The following is a 20157-nucleotide window of genomic DNA, read 5'->3' as shown; positions in this document are numbered from 1 at the left end:
CCCCGTTACTGAGTCAGCTGGCTCACGCTGACCGTATTTCCAAACCATGAGGAAGATTGAAAACCTCTTTAACCCCTCTGAAGGACCATTTGACACCACAAAAGGGCAAATCCAGTTCTGGTTTGAGAGTGTTGGAAAAAAGGGATCTGAGAATAAAACAATCAATGCGTGTCAAATATTAATGCCTCTCATGGGGACTATTTTCTGCAATGTGGAGAGAATTTCTCTTTTCATACAGCTATGAGTGAGCTAAATGAAACTTAGGGAAAGAAAATACTTGCAGGTCAGTAGCGCTGGATAGAATATTTCCTCAGTGTTTCTCCACATGTTGACTTGAGCCTTGCCAGGTTTTTCTTTTTTGTACCACAGTCCCTGATGGTTTGAGGAGGATGTGGACGACAGTACAAAAATTTAAATGTTCCTAATCACTGCGGGGATGGGACTTAACCAAGTACTGAGCAGGTTCCAATATGCACCACAGGTTTTTACATTTGGAAATGTGATTATAGAGATATAGAGTTTCTGTTCTTAATGCAAATCCAAAAATAGTCCTTGAGAGATCTTGCTGTTTATTGTGATGGATTACCTACAGCTGCAAATTGATTTAAGTAATGTACTGAATGAAAATCAGTCGCTGCCTGAAGGTAGGAAAAGTGTTCACCAAGTTGAAAGCTTCTGGTTCATGCATGTGTTTGGAAAAGGGCTGCAAATGGTTGTGTTTAAGAAACCTGGAAGTGTATGCCAACCTGTGGCCAGCCACAATAGGGTGTTGTGGACAATGCATCAGGCAGGAAATCTACAATCTGATGATATCTGATGACGGTTGGCAATTCTCTGCACTGAATTTATGCATCCTGTGAAACATGATTATTAACCTTCTTAACATGAGTACTGAGCAGCATTTGTAATGTCAAAGATTGCCAAAGTTGCAAAGATTGCAAGATTTACTTTGCTTCTGTGGGTAAATCTACAGACTGTGTCAAATCCAAAGTAGTTCTTGGACTTCAGCCTGAAATTCTGCTGCTAAAAAAGTGGACCACATCAGTCCAGCTCTGAGGTCCTTACACTGGCTGCCTGTCCGTCAGAGGATAGCCTTTAAAGTTCTGATGCTGGCCTATAAAGCTCTGAATGGTTTAGGACCAAAATACATCAATGACCTCCTGACCCAGTATGAACCATCCAGATCCCTCAGGTCATCTGGATCCGGTCTTTTATCAGTTCCCAGAGTCAGAACCAGACACGGAGAAGCTGCATTCAGCTTTTATGCTCCTTATATCTGGAACAAACTCCCAGAAAGCCTCAGATCAGCTGAAACACTCAGTTTATTTGAATCCAGGTTGAAGACTCACCTGTTCTCAGCTGCATTTGAATAAAGCACCAAATCCACACTTTAAGCTTAAATTTCAAAACTTACATTTAACTACTGATTTTATCTACTGTTCTGATTTTATCTGTTTTGATTTTATATACTGTTGTTTGTTTGTTTGTTAATTAGTTAGTTAGTTTATTTGCTTGTTTTATTCAATTTTAAATCATGCTTTTTATTTGTTCTTGTTTCTAATGTCTCTGTAAAGCACTTTGAATCACCTTGTTGTTGAATTGTGCTATACAAATAAACTTTCCTTGCCTTGCCTTGCTATTATTTCTGGTGTCACCAAGTCCTATATTCCTGAACACAGCCGAACTTAAGCTAATTCATATAAACTTGATGGCCAAAGGTTCAAACTTCACATTAGCTTGCAAGCTAGGTGAAACAAATTATTATAACAGGAAATGCATAGCAAAACCCCCCCAAAACCTCTTAACAGTGTATGATGGAGGTTGTCCTGTCCCTGCTTCCAACGATCCAATTACATACTGAAGTTTAAAAAGGAGTATTTCCTTCCCACCTTCCCCAAGTCCGTGCATGCTCATGGGGGGGGGGTGTCTTTGAGTTGGCTGTCGTGATTCGGTGTTATACAAATAAAACTGCATTCAACTCAATTAAATTCACTCACATTCAATTGTGTAGTGGCAAGCAAATACAGTTACAGTATAATAATAAGATAGTAGCAGAAAAGATGATGGTAAGTTCTAGTATGATTTTATTTTTAGCTTTCTCTATCTACAACATGACTTAGCTTAATGTTTGCTCAGTGCTCTGGTGGAATGAGCCAGAGCTTTTCTTTTGCTCGTGTTCATACAACACCTACCACTCACCTTTTTTTTGGTGTGAATATTTGTGTATTTTTCTAGTCTGTAAAAATGCTATTTATATCTTATTTTTTGGCAAAGATGGCAACAATGTTTAAGTTTTCATTTATTTTGCTGTTATTTAATCCAATTTAACCGGTGATCCTATAGATGCACTTCATATGCCCAAAACACCACTAAAATAGACGTTACACCTTTTTCTTTTTTTACATGTATTTAGATAAGAGCTTGAAACAAGCAGCCAGATTTACTATTCAGAACAGTGGAGAGGCTTCTGGAGGGACTTTGATAAAATACAAATAAAATTATTTAAAAAGAAAGAAAGAAAAAAAAAGCAGTGATATAGGTCTATTATGAAGAAGTTAGCTATAAAGCTTCTTTTTGTTGGTTCATTACTTGAAAGAGCTCACTTCAGCGGATGTATGGATTTGTGTCTCCTCTGGTTTCTAACTGGTCAAAATCACTACACCATGAAACCACTGAAGAAGCTAAACAATACTTTCCCAAATGATGGTGTATTCCTGCTGAGTCTAGTTAGTAAGTTAGCATCCGGGACAGTTATCATTGCTAAGCGTGTTGGCTGGAATGTTGTGCCAAACTGGGCGAGGGCTAAGAACCAGCCCAGTGTTTTTCCTTTGTGCCGCCTGAATGCCCCAGGCAGGTTATTTCAGACATGAGCAGGGAAAAGAATGAGAAGGAAGGTCTGAAGGCGGTCAGGCTAATCCAACTACTAACCCCAACCTGGACTCACGCAGCCACAGCTATGACAGAGTAAAAGAAGTGAATCTTCACATGAGATTCCTGCATACTAAACAAAAACATGTACTCGGTGACTTCGCAGTCACACTTCCTCTGACGTTAAATTTCCCTCACTCCCCTCCCCTTCAGTCTCTTTTTCAGCTTTATTTCTGTAAGTCCTTGCCAAACTTTCTATTAGATGACATGTTTGCGTCGTGTTTAATGTATGTTTTGAATTACAAGATATTCCCAGGCTCCTGCAATAATGTCCTGAATTCTGAAATCTCCCCCTCCCTCCCTGCAAAGATGAACTTTATATGACCCATCTTTCCCTCTACTCCTCGTCTGCCTCTTCAATCCTGCCTGATTTCCTTGTATTCAGCTTTTCATCCTGCTCCCCTCCATCTCCCCGCCTCTCTTGTTTTTTCCTCTGCTTCCCTCCGTCCTTCCTTCACTTATTCTGTCAAGATAATATCCAAGGTAAGTTTGTTACAAAGAAACAGGCAATGCAAAAATACACTGAAGACCAAGCTTTTCGACCTTCAGTGTTGTGTGTGTGTGTTATTCTGAGGGACATATTTTAAGTAAATTAAATCCCGTTTGAAATTTTACAAATGGTAGTTTCTTTTAAGGCTTGCTGATCTGCAGAGTTCAACGACATGACGGCATCATCAAAGGAAAAATTCAAATCAGCAAAAACACGACCCATTTCCCAAGATCCTTTTATTTTCCATCACATGAATGTAACTGATGGTCTAAAATCCACACAGATATCACGTCTCCATGTGTCCTTCACCGTCCATGTCCTCCACCACCCGAATTTAGAAGGTCAACTATTAAATGCTGCACATATTTGAAAACCAATCTTGACAGGGCTAAAGACTGCAGATACTAGACCACAGAGCCCCGCAGGCTTCTCTTTTCTGCCAACAAATTACAAAAGCTGAAACCCTCTAAAAATTCCCACTCAGGCCTCATAAATCAATACAGAGCATTTCCAGAGGATGTAGGAGGGCAGTAAAGAGCATGCTGTACCTGGAGGCCAGCTTGTTCTTCTCCTTGCGTGAACGGGCTCGGGCCACAGCGGGCAGGTCGTTGACCGGACCCATGCCATCGATCGCTGCGTTGAGCTTCTGCAGCTGCTCCCCGATGTTGTGGAGCTTCTGAGGGTTCGGCGTCAGGTCGCTGGCATCTGTTTTCCGGGCTTTGCGTCGCCCCTTTTTGCCTGAATTAACGACAACAAAATGAACTCCATACGTGTCCGGTCAGGTAAAAACAGTGCAGCTCTACCAAACCTGGCCTTAAAATGTCAGGATGCCAAATCTCCCAGTGGTACAAGGCAAGGCATCTATTTGTTTTAATATCTGCTTTCATTTGGAGGTATTATGGTTTGCAGCTCTATATTTTTAGTACTGGACTCTTCTAGAGCAGCTTTGCATGATTAAAGTTTGAAATAAACATTAGGCACCCAAGGCACTTTGCTAAATTGCTATTTAAACCAACTTTCTACTAATTGCTAGCCCCTTAAAATAGAAGATTTGCAAATGGTGTGGGTGGATCATCTGAGCTTGCTACAAGAGCTATTGTTTCCCCCCTGAAATGACTACATTAGAGGTATATGACATGATACAGAACTATCATAGAGATGTCACATAGAAATTACTGTACAATGAATGACATGATTTAAAATAAGCATCCACCCCAATAGTTTGATAGATTTACGGAGTATTTACACAACACGTGAACTGTTATCAGTGCTGACTCTTGTTTGAGTGGTTTGACTGGACTAAGTTTAAAGGACTGCCATTCTGGTTTGTACAGCACGACACGGGCTGCAGCACTGCAGCAAAGCTATTGTTGAGCCTGACGTGAGATTCGCGTACGATGGGAATGTTGAAAAATCCACATTTTGACATGCAAGTTGTATGTAGGGCACATGCCTGAGGGTGCAGGTCTGATCTGTGTCACGGGAGAAAAAGGAAATGGGACGATCCCAACTGCAGCGTGCACGTTGGGTTAATGACTCCTGCTGCTAAACCTTCAATCCAGCCCTTTGATTAGGGTTTAACTTATCAATCTGACAATTATCTTTTTTAATAATTAGGTCATCGGCACTCCAAAAATGTCTTCCCCAGAGAAACAACCAGTTTCACTTAATAATCTAGTAACTTTTCTGACTTTTTTATTTATTTATTTTTTGTATGAAACAATCAGCATTAAATAGCATTCACTAGCATCACGCAGTAATGCTGTATTCTCACCCTCTCGGCGGTACAGCGTGCTGGGAAGAGTGCTGGAGCTCCAGGACAGAGACCAGTGGACGTCACCGCCAAGTTTCTTCTTTGTGGCTGACTCCCGAGCACGTCTGTACTCCCAGAAACAGCGACGCTTCGACGGTCGCTCGCCCAGCTGCCTGGCTGGCTCTGCTTCCACCTCTAGAAGGACAAATATGCAAAGACTTAGGCACTCATGTGGGAAAAACCTTGCAGTTCTTCAAGCAACTTGCTTGCCTGTTAAAACAACAAACAAACTAAGTGACAGAGAATAGACACAAGAACAAAATATTTGATGAAAAGAATCAGTGAGTAAGGAAAGCAGCCAAGAAGAAAGTGTTTCATAAAACTTATATCTCCAGAAAGATCGGAAGCCATCTTGTCGGTTTCTTGAATTCCCCCTGGTGCTGCATCCAAACAGACATGTGAGTGGGTGGAAATTATTTCCTATAATCCTTTTTGTCCTGACAAGGCTTCCCTGTCAGCTCTGTATAAAATGCAAGTTTCTCTTTTGCTCTGTTTCTTTTTATCTTGTGACATCTTATCTTCTGGCTGGATACCATTGCACTAAATTACATGTAAGTACAAATACAAGTGGCACAACTGCTGAACCATCAAAAAGAGTTTATTTAAACACTGACAGGGTCATGATAATACAGCTTATATTTTCTAGAATAGTGGGTATCATTACTTTGAAGCACAGCAGAAATACTCCGGAGTAATCGTTTTGGTTCCTGCATTTTCATAAATGTTTGTAATTTTTATCACTTAGAATTTTAACAGTACAAGGATAGAAGGGAGGAAGCACTGATTACTGTTCAGCTGCTCATTAATGTAAATATCTAATTAGCCAGACATCGTCAAGACGAGATGTTGAAGTTCAAACCGATGAAGAAAAGTGTCTTTGCGTGTAATGGTTGTGGGTGCCAGGTGGACTGGTCTGAGTATTTCACAATCATCTCTAAAGTTTACAGAGAATGGTTAGACAAACAGAAATGATCCAGTTAGCAACAGTTCACTGGACCAAAATGCTTTGTTGATCCAAGAGGTCAGAGGAGAATGATGTGACTGCTTTGAGTTGATAGGAAGACAAGAGTAAGTTAAATAATCACTTGTTACAACCAAGATATCCAGAAGAGCATCTCTGAAAACACAACAGGCCAAACCTGGAAGCGGACAGACTACGGCAGCAGAAGATCACACGTGTCAACAACAGAAAACTGAAAAATCGTTGCCTGGTCTGATGAGTCCCGATTTCTGTTGTACCATTCAGATTCGTAGGGTCAGAACTTGGCATAAACAGCATGAAAGCATGGACCCATGTTGCTTTGTGTCAGCGGTTCAGGTCAGTGGTGCTGTGGGGGATATTTTCCTGGCACACTTCAGACCTCTGAGCACCAACCGATCATCCTTAAACACCACAGCCCACCCGAGTATTGCTCCTGACAACTTTTAATGGCTGCTTTCAGTAGGATAAGGTGCAATGTCGCTCAAATCATCTCAAACTGGTTTCTTGAATGTGACAATGAGTTCACTGTACTCAAATGGCCTCCAGATGCCAGTCAATCCAGTAGAGCACCTTTGGGACATGGTGAAACGGGAGAAATCTGAAGCAACTGTGTGACAGTGTGTCATGTCAATAGGGAGCAAAATCTCTGAGGAATGTAGAATCTGTGCCAGGCAGAAGGCAGGGAAAGGGAAACCTGTTAGGGTTACGTGCACCTAATAAATTGGCAAGTGAGTGTATGAGCTTTAGTTCATCTCAAACGTGATAATCAGGCTCTTTGTTGGGAAAAGGTGCACACTTTCACACCGCTCTGGTGAGCTACAACTAGGGAAAATATTTAAGAACAGCACAGTTCTCGCTCATTCCTGCAGCTCTCTCTGCGCAGCAGCTGTATCCCCACAGAGCCTGAGCACTGAGCGCTAAGTGCCAGACCTACTGTTGCTTCTACCGTTCTCTCTCAGCGATGCATCAACATTTAACCTGTGCGTTGTGTCAGATGATGTCCGAATAATGACATTAGACAACCCTTTCATTGCGGTTCTTTGTTCAAGGTAATTACAGGTTGCGTGTATTTTTTCCCCACAGCAGCAGTAATAATCATGCTTCAGTTCACCTCACTGTTGAAAACACTGTTACTTTGTCATAAGATTTAGGGGTTAGCAGTTAGATAAAATAATCTGCTGGAGCTTGAGCTCAGAGTGAGGCATACTTACTCAACACCATTCAGCACAACCCAGGCAGAGCGTGCGCTTTGTGTGAGAGCAATTGTGTTGCTTCTGACTCTCTGAGTGATCACAGAACAGCTGCAGTGTTTAACTTATGAATATGAAACTGCAGTGATAAAATACCCTCTACTCAATTCAATCGTTCAGGATGCCAGAAATGTAAAGCGTCATAGAAACCTACAGCTACAACACCGGCTCCACAAGCCATAGTTCACATTAGAAAATATTTTCATGGCTCTTCAGAATGGCTGGAAGAATCTGATAAAAATAGCAATGAGAAAATTAAATCTTCATTATTTTTTAAGCATACAAATAACATTTATTGAACGTAATCTGGTTAAAATGTTGCAACAGAATCGCTTGACGAGATAATCCAAATCCAGCATTGATGCTCCAGGCCACACTGCTCCGGAGGAAAGTGAATCTTGGAGGTGGACAACGCTGACAGCCACATATGCAATATTTATTAGAAGAGAAATACCCAGCAAGTGAAATGACGAATGCAACCCAATCATAACTGACAGCTATTCGTGTTTATGTTTGGTCGCTATGAGATCATGCTGTGAGCTCCAATCCAAAAAACACATGCTGTATGTCCTCATGACAAAGCCACCAGCACGTATGCCGTTTCACACAAAGACGTCATAGAAGATTAGCCTCAGGCATGCAGACCCACGAATAATGGCGTCATAAATAATACAGCGTGCAAAGCTCCACCAGCAGGAGGAGAGAAGAAGCTCTTCTTCGAACCCGCTGCACAGACGTCCAAAACAGAAAGAAGACGCTGTCACAGTGAACACAGTCGTTTCTGCTGTGATTAAATCAGATTTGAACTTGATAACTGTGAAGTCCTGCCCTTGCTTTTATTCATGAGTGGACAGTCCACACATACACACACACACACACACACACACACACACACACACACACACACACACACACACACACACACACACACACACACACACACACACACACACAGACACAGACAGCTTATGTAACATCATGGTGTCTGGTCCTGTCTGCAGATAACGCCATTGTCTGCGCTCCCCCTTCAACTCGATCTTTTGCTCCATGGTTTTCTGTTTCTCAGCCTTTTGTCTGGTTTCCTAAACTCACTCAACCATCATCAATTTTAGCGAGTACACATCACATTTTTACAATCCGTCATTTATACCGTTGCTATCGCTGTGGGCTAATGGTAATAAAAGCTCAACAGGACAAACACACACAAACACACACCACAGGAACAAAGGACCAACAATTGTGTCTTGCGACAGCTGAAACACGAGCTGGACCTCGCTCTTTGAGAGCGAGCCACCGACCTCTCTATTACCTTGCAACGAGAAGCCTAAGATTTGTTTATCTAACGCAAAGCCGATTAGAGGCAGAAAAGGCCTGGGAAAAGATGCTAATCTGAATGGAAGTCAGTTTACATAGGTGTTATCAACATACATGCTTATGTTTCATGGCTTGTAGTTTGGGAATAACAACTCATCTCACATTAAAGGGTTCTGATGATGTTCTGTGCTCTCAGCAAACAGTGACTTCATCTGTTTATTACTGAGGGATTAGGCCACTACAATGTACCTAATTGTTACACTACAACATTTTACTACTGCCTAGAAACCTCCAGTTTAGTCCTGTTAGTTTGAATGTTAGTTATCACAAAACAAAGTCTTTCAACTCTAAACCTCTGCATCCTTTGCTTCCCTGTAATGTCAATGTAACCTGATCTTTTACCTGTTAACACAAAAACCTTTAGCAAGCTATCTGTAAATTTCTCCAGAGCAGCAACACGTCATAGACAAGTGTTCAGAAGCCAAAGACAAAGAAATGCGAATCAGAGCACACTTTCTATCAGCCTTTATGTAGCAAGCCATGACTCAGGCAACAACTGACTGCTTGTTGTGGCCAATCCAAGAATTCATTTTTTGCACTGTTTTTGCACATACAATCCATGAATGAGCCCAACAATTTTTCATCTGTTTAGTTTTGAAAATCCAATTGATGGTATTTAGTGTCTGGATTGTAAGCAGGATTTTAAAAGTCATGGCACCAGATCTTTTTGTGCAGTAGCAAGAATGAAAAAAAAAATCACAGCTGTGTTTATCGCTGAAAGTGATCAGAATTGCGATATAGCAATTTCCTATTGAAAATATCACCGAGGTCTCAGTGGTAACTGCTGCCCTAAAACTCACACTGACATGTTGCAAATATGGGAGGGAGGATTCATATTGTGCTGACCTAATAAGACCTCCATGCTTTTTTCAAATTTCCTCCAGAATAAACATCCCCACATCTACATAAGAGATACTCAGTTGAGTTCTGAAATACAATGAAAGCTCCTTTTTTTATGAGCAAACCAGAGTGACATTTAAAAAGCTGACTTTCTTTCACTTTCATCTAATCAAAACAGTCAGCAGGAGAGTAAATAACAGCCTTACAGCATCAAGTCAATAAACAGTGATGATATTGAAGCTGTTCTAAAATTTTTCACAGTGATTCTACTCAGTTTTATGCAGCAGAAATTAAACTCAACAACACTGCATCCATTTCAGTCATAGTCATGCAGCAAACTGGTGGCAGTATGTATTTTAACAACATATAGCTTGTATTGATATAAAGACCCCAATACTTAAGTTCCAGAAGTGAAAAACCATATTCATATTCTCCATAGGGATGCTGATTAACAGCTTGTACCGCTGACTTACCTAGTGATATTGACCTAGTGATAGTTTTTTTCTAAAAAGAATATAAAAAGAATAAAAATAAAATATAAAAATATTAATATTAATATAAAAATATGAAAAGAAAAAAAGAATTTCATTCATGATGTTGCAGAAAATAACTACTCTACCCACAACCCTACCTTGAAGCAGTGACGTCTCTGACTGGTGGAGGTTACGGTTGCCATAGAAATGTGTCAAGATTAAGGATGAAACTTCAGAAATCTTAAAAGTGAAGACAGTCAGGAACCAAGCACTGTAACATAACTAGGCCATACAGACCTTTCCTGCATTGGCCCTGGGGGCATGTAAGACTCCTCCCACATGCATGGGTTAACTGGTGAGCCTAAATTGGCAGTAGGTGTGAGTGTAAGTGTGAATAATAGTCTCTCTCTCTCTCTATGTCGGCTACATTGGTGACCCGTCCAGGGTGTACTCACCGACAGCCGGTATAGCGTTCAGCCCAACTACGATCCTGAATCAATGAAGCTGAAGAAAATGGAGGGGTGGATGGATATTGTACAATACTGGAATAATGAAAAGGAGTAAATCTGGGAAGGCTGGAAGTCATTCAATGCAGACTCTGGGAATTGTATGGCATTGTTGCATCAGTAGCTCCTTTGTTGTTAAAAGTATCTATGTACACTATCTTGTACCTTTACCTTTAAAAAAGGAATTGTCTGAAATGTCAATAGAAAAAATGAAAGGGCAATTCACTTCATGAATTCATGGGAGACCTTCCAAAAGTGGGTGGGCACCTTTGTGCTCTACAGCACCAGTGTACTCTTCATATTAACACAGCATGGAAGAAGCTAACACCAACCAGCAGCAGTTCAGGTGCTTTTAATGTCAGGCTTGTTAGTTTGTGGTTTAAGTGCAAATTTCATTTCATAACTTTTCTTAACTTAATTGGATAATCCAAATTGTCACTAGGTGTGAATGTGCGAATGAATGTGAGTGCGAATGGTTGTCTGTCCCTGTGTGTTGGTCCTGCGACAGACTGGCGACCTGTCCAGGGTGTACCCCGCCTCTCGCCCTATGACAGCTGGGATAGGCTCCAGCGCCCCCCTCGACCCTGAAAAGGATAAGCGGAAGCGAATGGATGGATGGATGGAACTTTTCTTAACTTATTTAAAGCTGAGTGAAAAGCTGATGACTTTCCCTGCTGGCTTCACTCTATCTCTCTCTTATTTTGGGTTCAACTCTTGCAGGTAAACTTTCATTGCATTTACAAAAATTAAACAGATTGTGCTCAAACTGAATATTTTGTTCACATCACCTATCTATTGTGTGTTTGTGTCTGTGAGAGAGGGTGTGAGAGAGAGGGTGTGCATGTGCACTGAAGAAGAGAAAGTGCAGAAAAGACAGTAAAGTCACACTGAGCTAAGATTAGATTTTTTTACTACCCATTTTACTATCTTACTGTACACACATCTACTTTATCTAGCTGTATGCATTTATGTGGCACACTTTCTATACACAGGTAGGAAATCTATGTTAAAAAAAAGGAAGTTGTAAATGAGTGAGGGTGAAAGTAAACAGATGACAGGCTTGCTAGCCGGCTCTGTTCTGCATTACTTTGATGTTTAAAAAAACAGAGCAGTTGTATGTCAGCTTTGTCAGAATAAAGTGGAATATATCCAAGCAACCAAAGCTACATATAACCATATTTTGTATCATGATGTGGACAGTAGCATGGAAGAAAGTCAGGCTACTGCTGATAACACTGCTAAAATTAGCCAAACTAATCTGACGTAGTGTGTGTTTGCAACACCACACAGAGCGCAAACACATATTTCAAAGTGCCACACATTTCAACAACATTTGATTAAGGAGGAATGTGATTACAAATTTCATACAGCTCCTATAATAACAACAAAATATTTGTTAGGCCAATATTTAATTCCATCCTCTTAAAGCGAGCTCAGTGTAAACGTTGTTGTCAGAATGAACAACTAGCAAATAATTTGCTTTAATAATTAATTAAATTAATAATAATTAATAATTACAATTATTAATAATTAATAATATGCTTGAACATCCCCAGAAACATTACAGTGTCCTCACAAACTAATTCAAATCAGTTTCAAAATATTATCTGTCTGTAATGTAACACTTCAACATTCTGTCCCAAACAAATAGCTTTCATATAGTAATAATTAATAAGACAAAAACTGACACTGAAACTAATGAAAGCTAAACCAAACACAACAACAATAACAGTAAACTCATGCCAGAGTTTAACTGAAACTAGAATTGAAAATTTAAAAAAAAAATACTGAAAATATTTAATTAGAAAGCTCACATCTATGATAACTCTGGTACTCAGTACTGGCACCCAAAGGTGCTATGACCAGGAGACTTCAATCCGCCATAGAAAACAAATGTTTCTTTAGCAGTAATTACAAAAAGTCCTGGTCATTGAAACACGTTGTAGGAATGCTTTTTAGCACACAAACTGTGCATCCTGAAGACAACAGCAACAAATCCATTACTATGAAACAATGTCAAATTTCACAGAACCCGTGTGACAGCTTCAAAGTTCTTCTTTTGTCATTTAGAGTCTGAAAAGCAAAGACTATTTCTACTATTTGTATTACATAAAACACAGAAGCAAAAAATCTGTAATAGTTTGGTATCTTTACAGTTAAGCAATTACCAAAATAGTTGTAGAATTAACTGATCAAGTCTGCTTTTGAGTCGTACTATGTACCTTTGATATTTGTGAATGAGAGATAAGTGGGCTGTAAAGAAATAATGAGGCAAGAAAAATGGTTTTTAATGAGCCACCAGCTGAATGCTGCAGTCTGTAGCTGGCATGTTTATGTTGCTTTTGAAGCTGCTTAGAAATCCCGTTCTTCTGTAATGGTTGTTTAACAATCTGTACCAACTTTCATACCCTATTTAACGTGCTCAGCTAAACCCCCACCCCATCCCAGAAACAAAGCAGCGCGCCTGTTACAGATGGTATTTCAATACCCAAAGACACTTCAGCCCTCAAAGCCATTTTATAACAGTAACACTGTAGTCACTGAAGCAGTGTGATGTCTGGGAATTACACCCGCAAAATTTGGTATCACATGTGCCTGTGCTCAGCCAACCAAGTCAGACGAGACGGTTTGAGGTCTCGTCTGGACTGGAGGCAGAACAAAATGGATTGTGTGTGGGCAGACAGGCTGCTGGCCGCGCTGTGATGAGCCGAGATGTCCTCGCCATCACACACACACACGCACACACACTGAAGCCAGAACTCACCACATTCAGTTTCCGAGGAGCTCGAAATTTCAGCTTCCACCACTGTCTCCTCCATTCCTTCCTCTCCCTCTTCCTCCTCTTCTTCCTCGTCTTCGTCCTGCTCCTCATCCTCATCCTCCAACTTCAGTTCGGTCTCGGCCTGGCTGTCCTCCCTATCCTGCTCTTCCTGCTGATTCTCCACCACCTGCACCTCCTCTGTCTGGGAGTTGTGAGCAGGTCCTGCCCCCAGCTCCCCTCCCTGGCTCAGGGAGTAGTTGTGCTCCTCACTGCAGTGCTCCAGAGCCAGTCCTACTGCAGCTGCTGCTGCTTCCTCTTCCTCTTGGGCCACCTGATACACCTCCACCGTCCGCTCCCTTGACACCCCCTCATCCTGTCCACCTTCAGTCACTCTTCCTGAAACGCACAGCTCTGTTGTCCGGGCAACAGAGATACACCCTTCCTCCTCCTCTTCCTCCTTCCCTGAAGCAGTTTTCTGGACTTCCGGGGTGCCAGGAGGGACTGCGTGTCTGTTCCTCCTCCTCTCCTCCTCCTCATCCTCTTCCTCCTGCTCTTCCCGACTCCTCCCCCAGCAGCCCATCAGCACAGCCTCCTCGGAGCAGGGCAGCAGCTCCCCTCCGACCCCGAGGCCCAGTTTGGTGTAACGAGCCATCTCATCCAGCGCGGACACATCCCAGCGCTCTGGGTGCAGGTCTTCACCAAAGCCTCCGTCGTCCACCAGGTCGCTTAGCAACTCAAAGGGCCGTTTCCTTGGCAATGCTGGGGAGCCCAGCATAAGGAGCACACTCTAAAAGGGGGACAGAGATAAATGACACTTAAACATATGATTTGTGACAAAAAAATAAACAAACTTTTAAATCATTCAGTATTTTAAAGATTATTTTGGTGTAAAATGACAGCATTTACTAGCATTTTAAATTGTGAATCTACTTCTGCTACTAAAACAGGTCAGACTGAGTTGTGTGGGGGGAAAAAAAACCTTAATCAAAATTACCCACCCTCCCCCAGTGCCGTAATCCTGTCAGGATTATTTCACACCTGGCCCACATACACTGACTGTTGATAACTGAGATGCCACGTGAAGAATTTGGTCTTGTTTTCATGTGAGGCATGATGTTTAAACATTGCTGAATAAATAAATAAACTGTATTTGCGATGTGTATATATATACAAAAAGATTGAGAGTGGTAGAGGATTAATGGCTTTTCAAGCAGAAACCAAAAACAGAATACAAACAACAGTCTCGTGTCCCAATTACATTTCCCACTCTGCCATAGCCTGACCACCTGACCTTCTGCCACTGCGGTTACTGCTGCTGAGCTCTCATTATATTCCTAATAGAGGCATGATAGGACATTAAAGAGAAGAGACATGCAGCAGCTTAATGCATCAATGCACACACAGACAGAGGAGGAGGATTATGTGACAGCACTGAAGCGGAAGGATGACTTCATCGCTGTATGTAACCTAATAATATAGGCTTTATCATAAAAGCACAGTTTACCTGGGCATCTGTTTAATGATAAGTCTTTCCAGACTTCTTCCCATGCTCTTATAAAAGCACGTGTTTAAATACAGCTGAGAAATAGCTCTAATGTGCGGTGTAGTGAAAGCTGTAATGGTTAAAGATCAAGTGGATTGGAAATGGTTCACGATCCAATCATCATCAAGCCTGTGGCCCGTTTTTATTTTCCTGAAGAAAATAAACACAAAACTATAGTACAGATTGAACAATAAATGTAGAGATGCAAGCAAAAAAAAATCTACATTACAAATAAAAAACAGGTCATATTTTGTTGTCCTTAAAGACAAACACATTTTTTCCCAGAGATTAAGAATTGATTATTGGCAGGTTGGCAAATTTATAACTGAGCATTATAATCAGCTGCTGCTCCTGCAAGTCTTTCACTTTATAGACAAATAGGCTGGTGATCACAGTGCTTATTCTGTTCTGCAGCCTCAGTGAGCTGAGCATCGCTACACATGAACCAGGTTTCCTCCTCCTGTAGTATCACCAGGTGCAGATGCTGGATCTGGATCTGACATCAGGGTGAAATCCTCTCTGGGGAAGCAGCTGAACTGTGACTGTACTGACAGCCAGCAAGCTAGCCAATAAGATATACTTTCAAAGTAAGAGCACGGTATTGTCCACTAATAGATCAATCACTAATGACATCATTTAAATTGCTACAATGACTCACCAACTCAAATTAGGCAGCTATTAATATATCTGTGTGTACTATACAGTGTCTACCCGAGGTCACACTATAAGCTGCGTGAGCTTTGGCTCTGTCCATGTTGTGCTGTCTTACCTGGTCGTACTCTGTCCTGCCTCCCTGTGGCGACATGGCCAGAGGGTAGGGGCTCATCAGACCCCTGTGCCCCCCATAGGCCTCGCCAAATGCAGGCTCCATCCCATTCATACCCGGCTGGAAAGGAGGTAAAACACACAGACACAGAGTAAATCCAACACCGAAGCAAGGAGTAGGATAATTCAGAGGTGATGGGTGAGAGCCACTGTAGCTTTCCTACTTTACCTGAGGCATGCCCAAGGCAGGAGGTTGTCAGGTCGCAGTCCCAACGTGAGTGTGAGTGAGTTTAGCAGCGAAAAACTCAACTGAGTTCTGGTCTGAGCATTGAGATGTCACCAGCAGAGACAAAAGAGGGAAAGAAGAGTTCATCACAAAGATAGAAGTGAAGGTAGATAAAAGGAGACAAAGAGAAATGGAAGAAAGTACTTACCTAAGATTGAGAGGTGAGTAGGCCAAGTGGGTGAGCTCTTTTCACATGTCGCAGCTCTGCAGCTCTCGATTTCTCAGCCTGAAGGAGAAAACAATAAAAAAGGGAGCAAATCAATGTGACAATGAAATCTTGGGATGCAATACATAATATGAACACAAAAATGTTACAGTGTTACATAAGCCTTATATTGTTTTGTTGGCTTCGTGCAGTACAAGTTGTCTGTTTGCTGCTACTGATTTCAGTTTGTTTGATCGGCACAAAAGGAGGAGACGACAGCGGTACAGATGATACAATGCAGGTTTTAAATGTGTCCTTTTAATAACAGATCCACAGTGCCGCTCTTAGATGAATGGGCTTCTTTGACAGAAAACATTTCACAAGGGCAATCTGTGAAATTCACTTTCGTTTGTTTATTGTGGTGGTTTTTTTTTTTATATATTTTGTATTTGTAAAGCAAAACATTAATGAGTTCAGAGCTCTTTATTTGTCTGTTCTACAGCGGCAGCTATTGTTACTTACATTAGTTGGTTAGCTTTCTATTAATACATCCATTCATTCAACATGAAAAAAAAACATGCTGGTGCTGCAAAAATGTAGGACATATCACTTCCTGAGAAACCTCTGCTAACAACGAGTGTTTAAAACAGCAAATGCAAAAGCTTTCATGCACCAGATAAAGGTTGAATTCTGTTGTGTGACAAAGCATTCATGTGATTCACTGGCATTTGTTATTTATACTGTTATGTGCATTAAAGGAGAACTTTGATGTTCATTTGTTAAACATTACATGACCAGTGTGGGATGAGGATCAATGAGCTGGAAAGGAGAAGAGTTTGGATAGATCATCTAAAGATTAGCACTAGTTAAGTTTGAACTGTCAATAAAACACAGCTTCCATGCTTTGTATGCTATGGAATCAAAAGGCTAAAGTATGCAGGGCAGGAGGAAGTCAATATCCTCAAGGCTAAATATTAGCTCTTGTCCAGCTAAGTGAAAAATGTGCAAAGCAAGCTAGTTAAGCTTAGCTGACAAGTTGAATTGAGCTGTGTTAGCTTGTATCATGACTGCCAAGGTCATGAGCAAACAAACAAAAAAAGAAAGAAGTCAGTCCATCTCTGTCTGCTCTCTTTACTGCCCAACTGATTCACTCCTTCTTTTATTAATATAAATCTTTAAAAATAAGTTTTTGTTTTATTTTTACATTTTAAAAACATCACAAGTAACCTTACTTAAAACCCTAAATAATGTTTCAGCATTATATTATTGAAGTGGTCACATACTTTGACAAACTGCCATTTTTTCAAGTCAGATCAGGTGAAAAGTACAAAGTTGATATGCATCCAGTTCTTCCAGTTTCAGTACCTTACAGATACCGTGGCCAGCTATCTGCACACACTGCATGTAGACTGGCTATCACAAAAGAAAGTCGACATGAAACAATAATAAATGCATTGATGACAAAACGCTCTGCAACTTTGAGTGCAATAAAAGCTTCCCAAGAGGAAGAGACAGAGAGCCTGACAGGGATAGCATCATAATCAGAACTTTCAGTCATGCCAACTAACTTGAGAACAACCGCTCCAAACATACAGTACTGTGCAAAAGTCTTGAGCCACCCTTTATTTTTTTACATTTAGCTAGAAAAAAGGGAAATTAGCAGTGCAAACACATGGAAATGCAGTAGATAAGGCAAAAACTGGAGTTTGTACAATTCTAACTAGCTTAAAGTTAATACTTGGTATGACCATGTTTATTTTTCAACACAGCCTGAAATCTTAGGCAAGGTTTCTTGTCATTCCTTTAAGTAGTCTTCAGAATTTCTCGGAGCAGAATAGTTTCCCAGCTTCCAGTAGGCAGGCTTTGCTTCCTGCCTATTGTTACGTCTCTGTCACCATGACCCCACATTCTTTCAATAACGCCTGGCTCTGAGGAGGCCAATCCAAAACTGTTGTATTCCAATGTGTTTTTTTCTATCCAGGTATTCTTTCACTGAATGGGCAGCCTATTTTCCATTGCCAATAAGATACTTTCCAGATTTCAAGGTGGCTCAAAATCTGTTTGTGTTTTCTTGTATTTATAATTCCACCAATTATGACAAGATCCCCAACACCACTGGTTGATATGCAAGTCCCAAAACACGACAGAGCCTCCAATGTGTTCTACAGGTGGCTGCAGAGACTTACTGTTGTACCTCTCTCCTAACCACTTCTGTACATATTGATAGTGATCTGAACCAAAAATTTAAAGTTTGAAATTCACTTTATAAGACCTGTTGCCACTGATTTTCAGTCGAGTTCTTGGGTAATTTGGCATGCTTCAGTGTTTTCTCTCTGTCAAGACAACCTCCCTTCCACTGAGACTTCTGATGAGGTTTTGGTAAACATCGATGGTTTATCAGAAAGACCAGATGCATCTCTCCTGTGTCAGGTCTTTGCTGGATTTTCTCGTATTTCTTAAGGACATGACTTTCAGTTTATCTGCTGCAGATAGTTTTTACACCTGCCAGATCTTTTGTCTGGCACCAAACTGTCTGTTATGTGTAAACAGAACATTGGTTTATCCCTTGAGTCAGATGCCTTTTTATGTTTGAATGATTCACACAGGTACAAGAACTGAAAATTAGTATAAAAAAAACAAACAAACCTGTAGCTCAAGACCTCTTTAAAAAATAAAGTGTGGCTTCTTGCAAGAAAAATATAAAGAAATGAGGGGTGAGTCAAGACTTTTAGACAGTAATGCACAAGCAAAATTATTACCGATGCTAATGCGAAATACTACAAAGTTCTAACCCTCTGCTGATAATTTCATTCACACTATGTTACATCTCCTGCTAACAACTGGCCCACCGACACTGACGGATGGTGTGTTAAACACAGAATTAAACAACTGACCTCACAGATCTGCACGTTGTCACTGATAAAAGGCGTAGCTTTTTGAGTAAAGACTGGACCGATATCTGAATACAGTATCGCAGGAATTATAAAGTCAAAAGTCAACATTGACCTATTTGTAGCCCCATGAAGCATGTGTCGTGTACTTGTCTGTTTGAAGGGGCTTAGAATAGAAAGGGAAGAGAGGCAAGAGGTGCAGGACAGGCGGGTGGAAAATTCACAGATTTCAACCAATTCCACATTGAACAGGAAGAAATGGTGCATTTGTCGGTGACCATTTTCAGCCACGAACAGATGCAGAACAGATTGCACGCCAGATTAAAAAAAAGCTACAAAAAACCCTCTGCAGTGTGTTAATAATGTTGAAGCTACATGTCACAGTGCAACACTGTGACTCACTGATGTGTTTTAATTGTTTATGAGCAACAGTGGTGCAGACGAACACACACAGTAAATCGCTTTTCATCGGACTATCTTACTGGTCCACTGAAGAACTGCTTCTTTAGCTCCGCCTCATACGGGTAAACTTGAGCATTGACGTTGCTTTCAGCTGCTCCATTCATTAATGTTTGTGTAACCAAAACTCTGATTCTCCCTTAAAGGAGAAGGGAGGAGGCCACACTGCAGGCGCCGAATACACCCGGCTCTTTTCAGATGGCAACATGATGAAATACCGAGCAACATAACACCCACACACACACACACACGCCGCAGGAACAATGCAGACCTACTGTTCAGTACCTGTGGAAAAGTCGAAGAAAGCAGCTCACACAGACCCTGGTTCAGTGTTTGAGAACAATGCCATAATACGTTCTCTGTGGATTGACCTCAGGCACACAAGAATGAGGAAATGAGGATTGGCTGGGCGGTTATGACACTGCCTTGGCACGCCAAATGGAAAACTGGTATTTGGCACATGAGACAAGCCAGCTACCAACATACTGTGTACACAAACACTTATCAGACACAAACAGGCCTCTGAAGCTGATAACCAACGGGTGGAATAAATATAATAATCCAGGCTTCATACAAATGAAGAAAAGATACACATTATTTATCATAAAGTTTACAGCACAAAGAGCGGGACCGTTTGAAACGCGAAGCTCT

General features: G+C 41.1%; 1 protein-coding gene across 3 annotated transcripts in view; it reads right to left on the bottom strand.

Moving 5' to 3' along the window:
• LOC146667473 (uncharacterized) overlaps nucleotides 1-20157 on the bottom strand; it is a 36140-nt gene that overhangs the window by 10657 nt on the left and 5326 nt on the right. For all 3 annotated transcript variants that reach the window (XM_085409160.1, XM_085409159.1, XM_085409161.1), the window contains 6 exons: nucleotides 16160-16237; nucleotides 15955-16046; nucleotides 15730-15846; nucleotides 13421-14204; nucleotides 5193-5366; nucleotides 3967-4156 (listed from right to left, as the gene is read on the bottom strand). In XM_085409160.1, coding sequence (XP_085265286.1) covers nucleotides 3967-4156; nucleotides 5193-5366; nucleotides 13421-14204; nucleotides 15730-15846; nucleotides 15955-15963 — 1274 coding nt within the window. In that variant the 5' untranslated portion in view covers nucleotides 15964-16046; nucleotides 16160-16237. The remainder of the gene's footprint in view (nucleotides 1-3966; nucleotides 4157-5192; nucleotides 5367-13420; nucleotides 14205-15729; nucleotides 15847-15954; nucleotides 16047-16159; nucleotides 16238-20157) is intronic.

Source organism: Rhamphochromis longiceps, linkage group LG6 (assembly GCF_057381845.1).
Source record: "Rhamphochromis longiceps isolate RC_006_pf linkage group LG6, R_longiceps_female_GT1.1, whole genome shotgun sequence".
NCBI lineage: Eukaryota > Metazoa > Chordata > Actinopteri > Cichliformes > Cichlidae > Rhamphochromis > Rhamphochromis longiceps.
The sequence above is the reverse complement of the archived record's forward strand: the minus strand, read 5'-3'. Positions and strand labels throughout refer to the sequence as shown.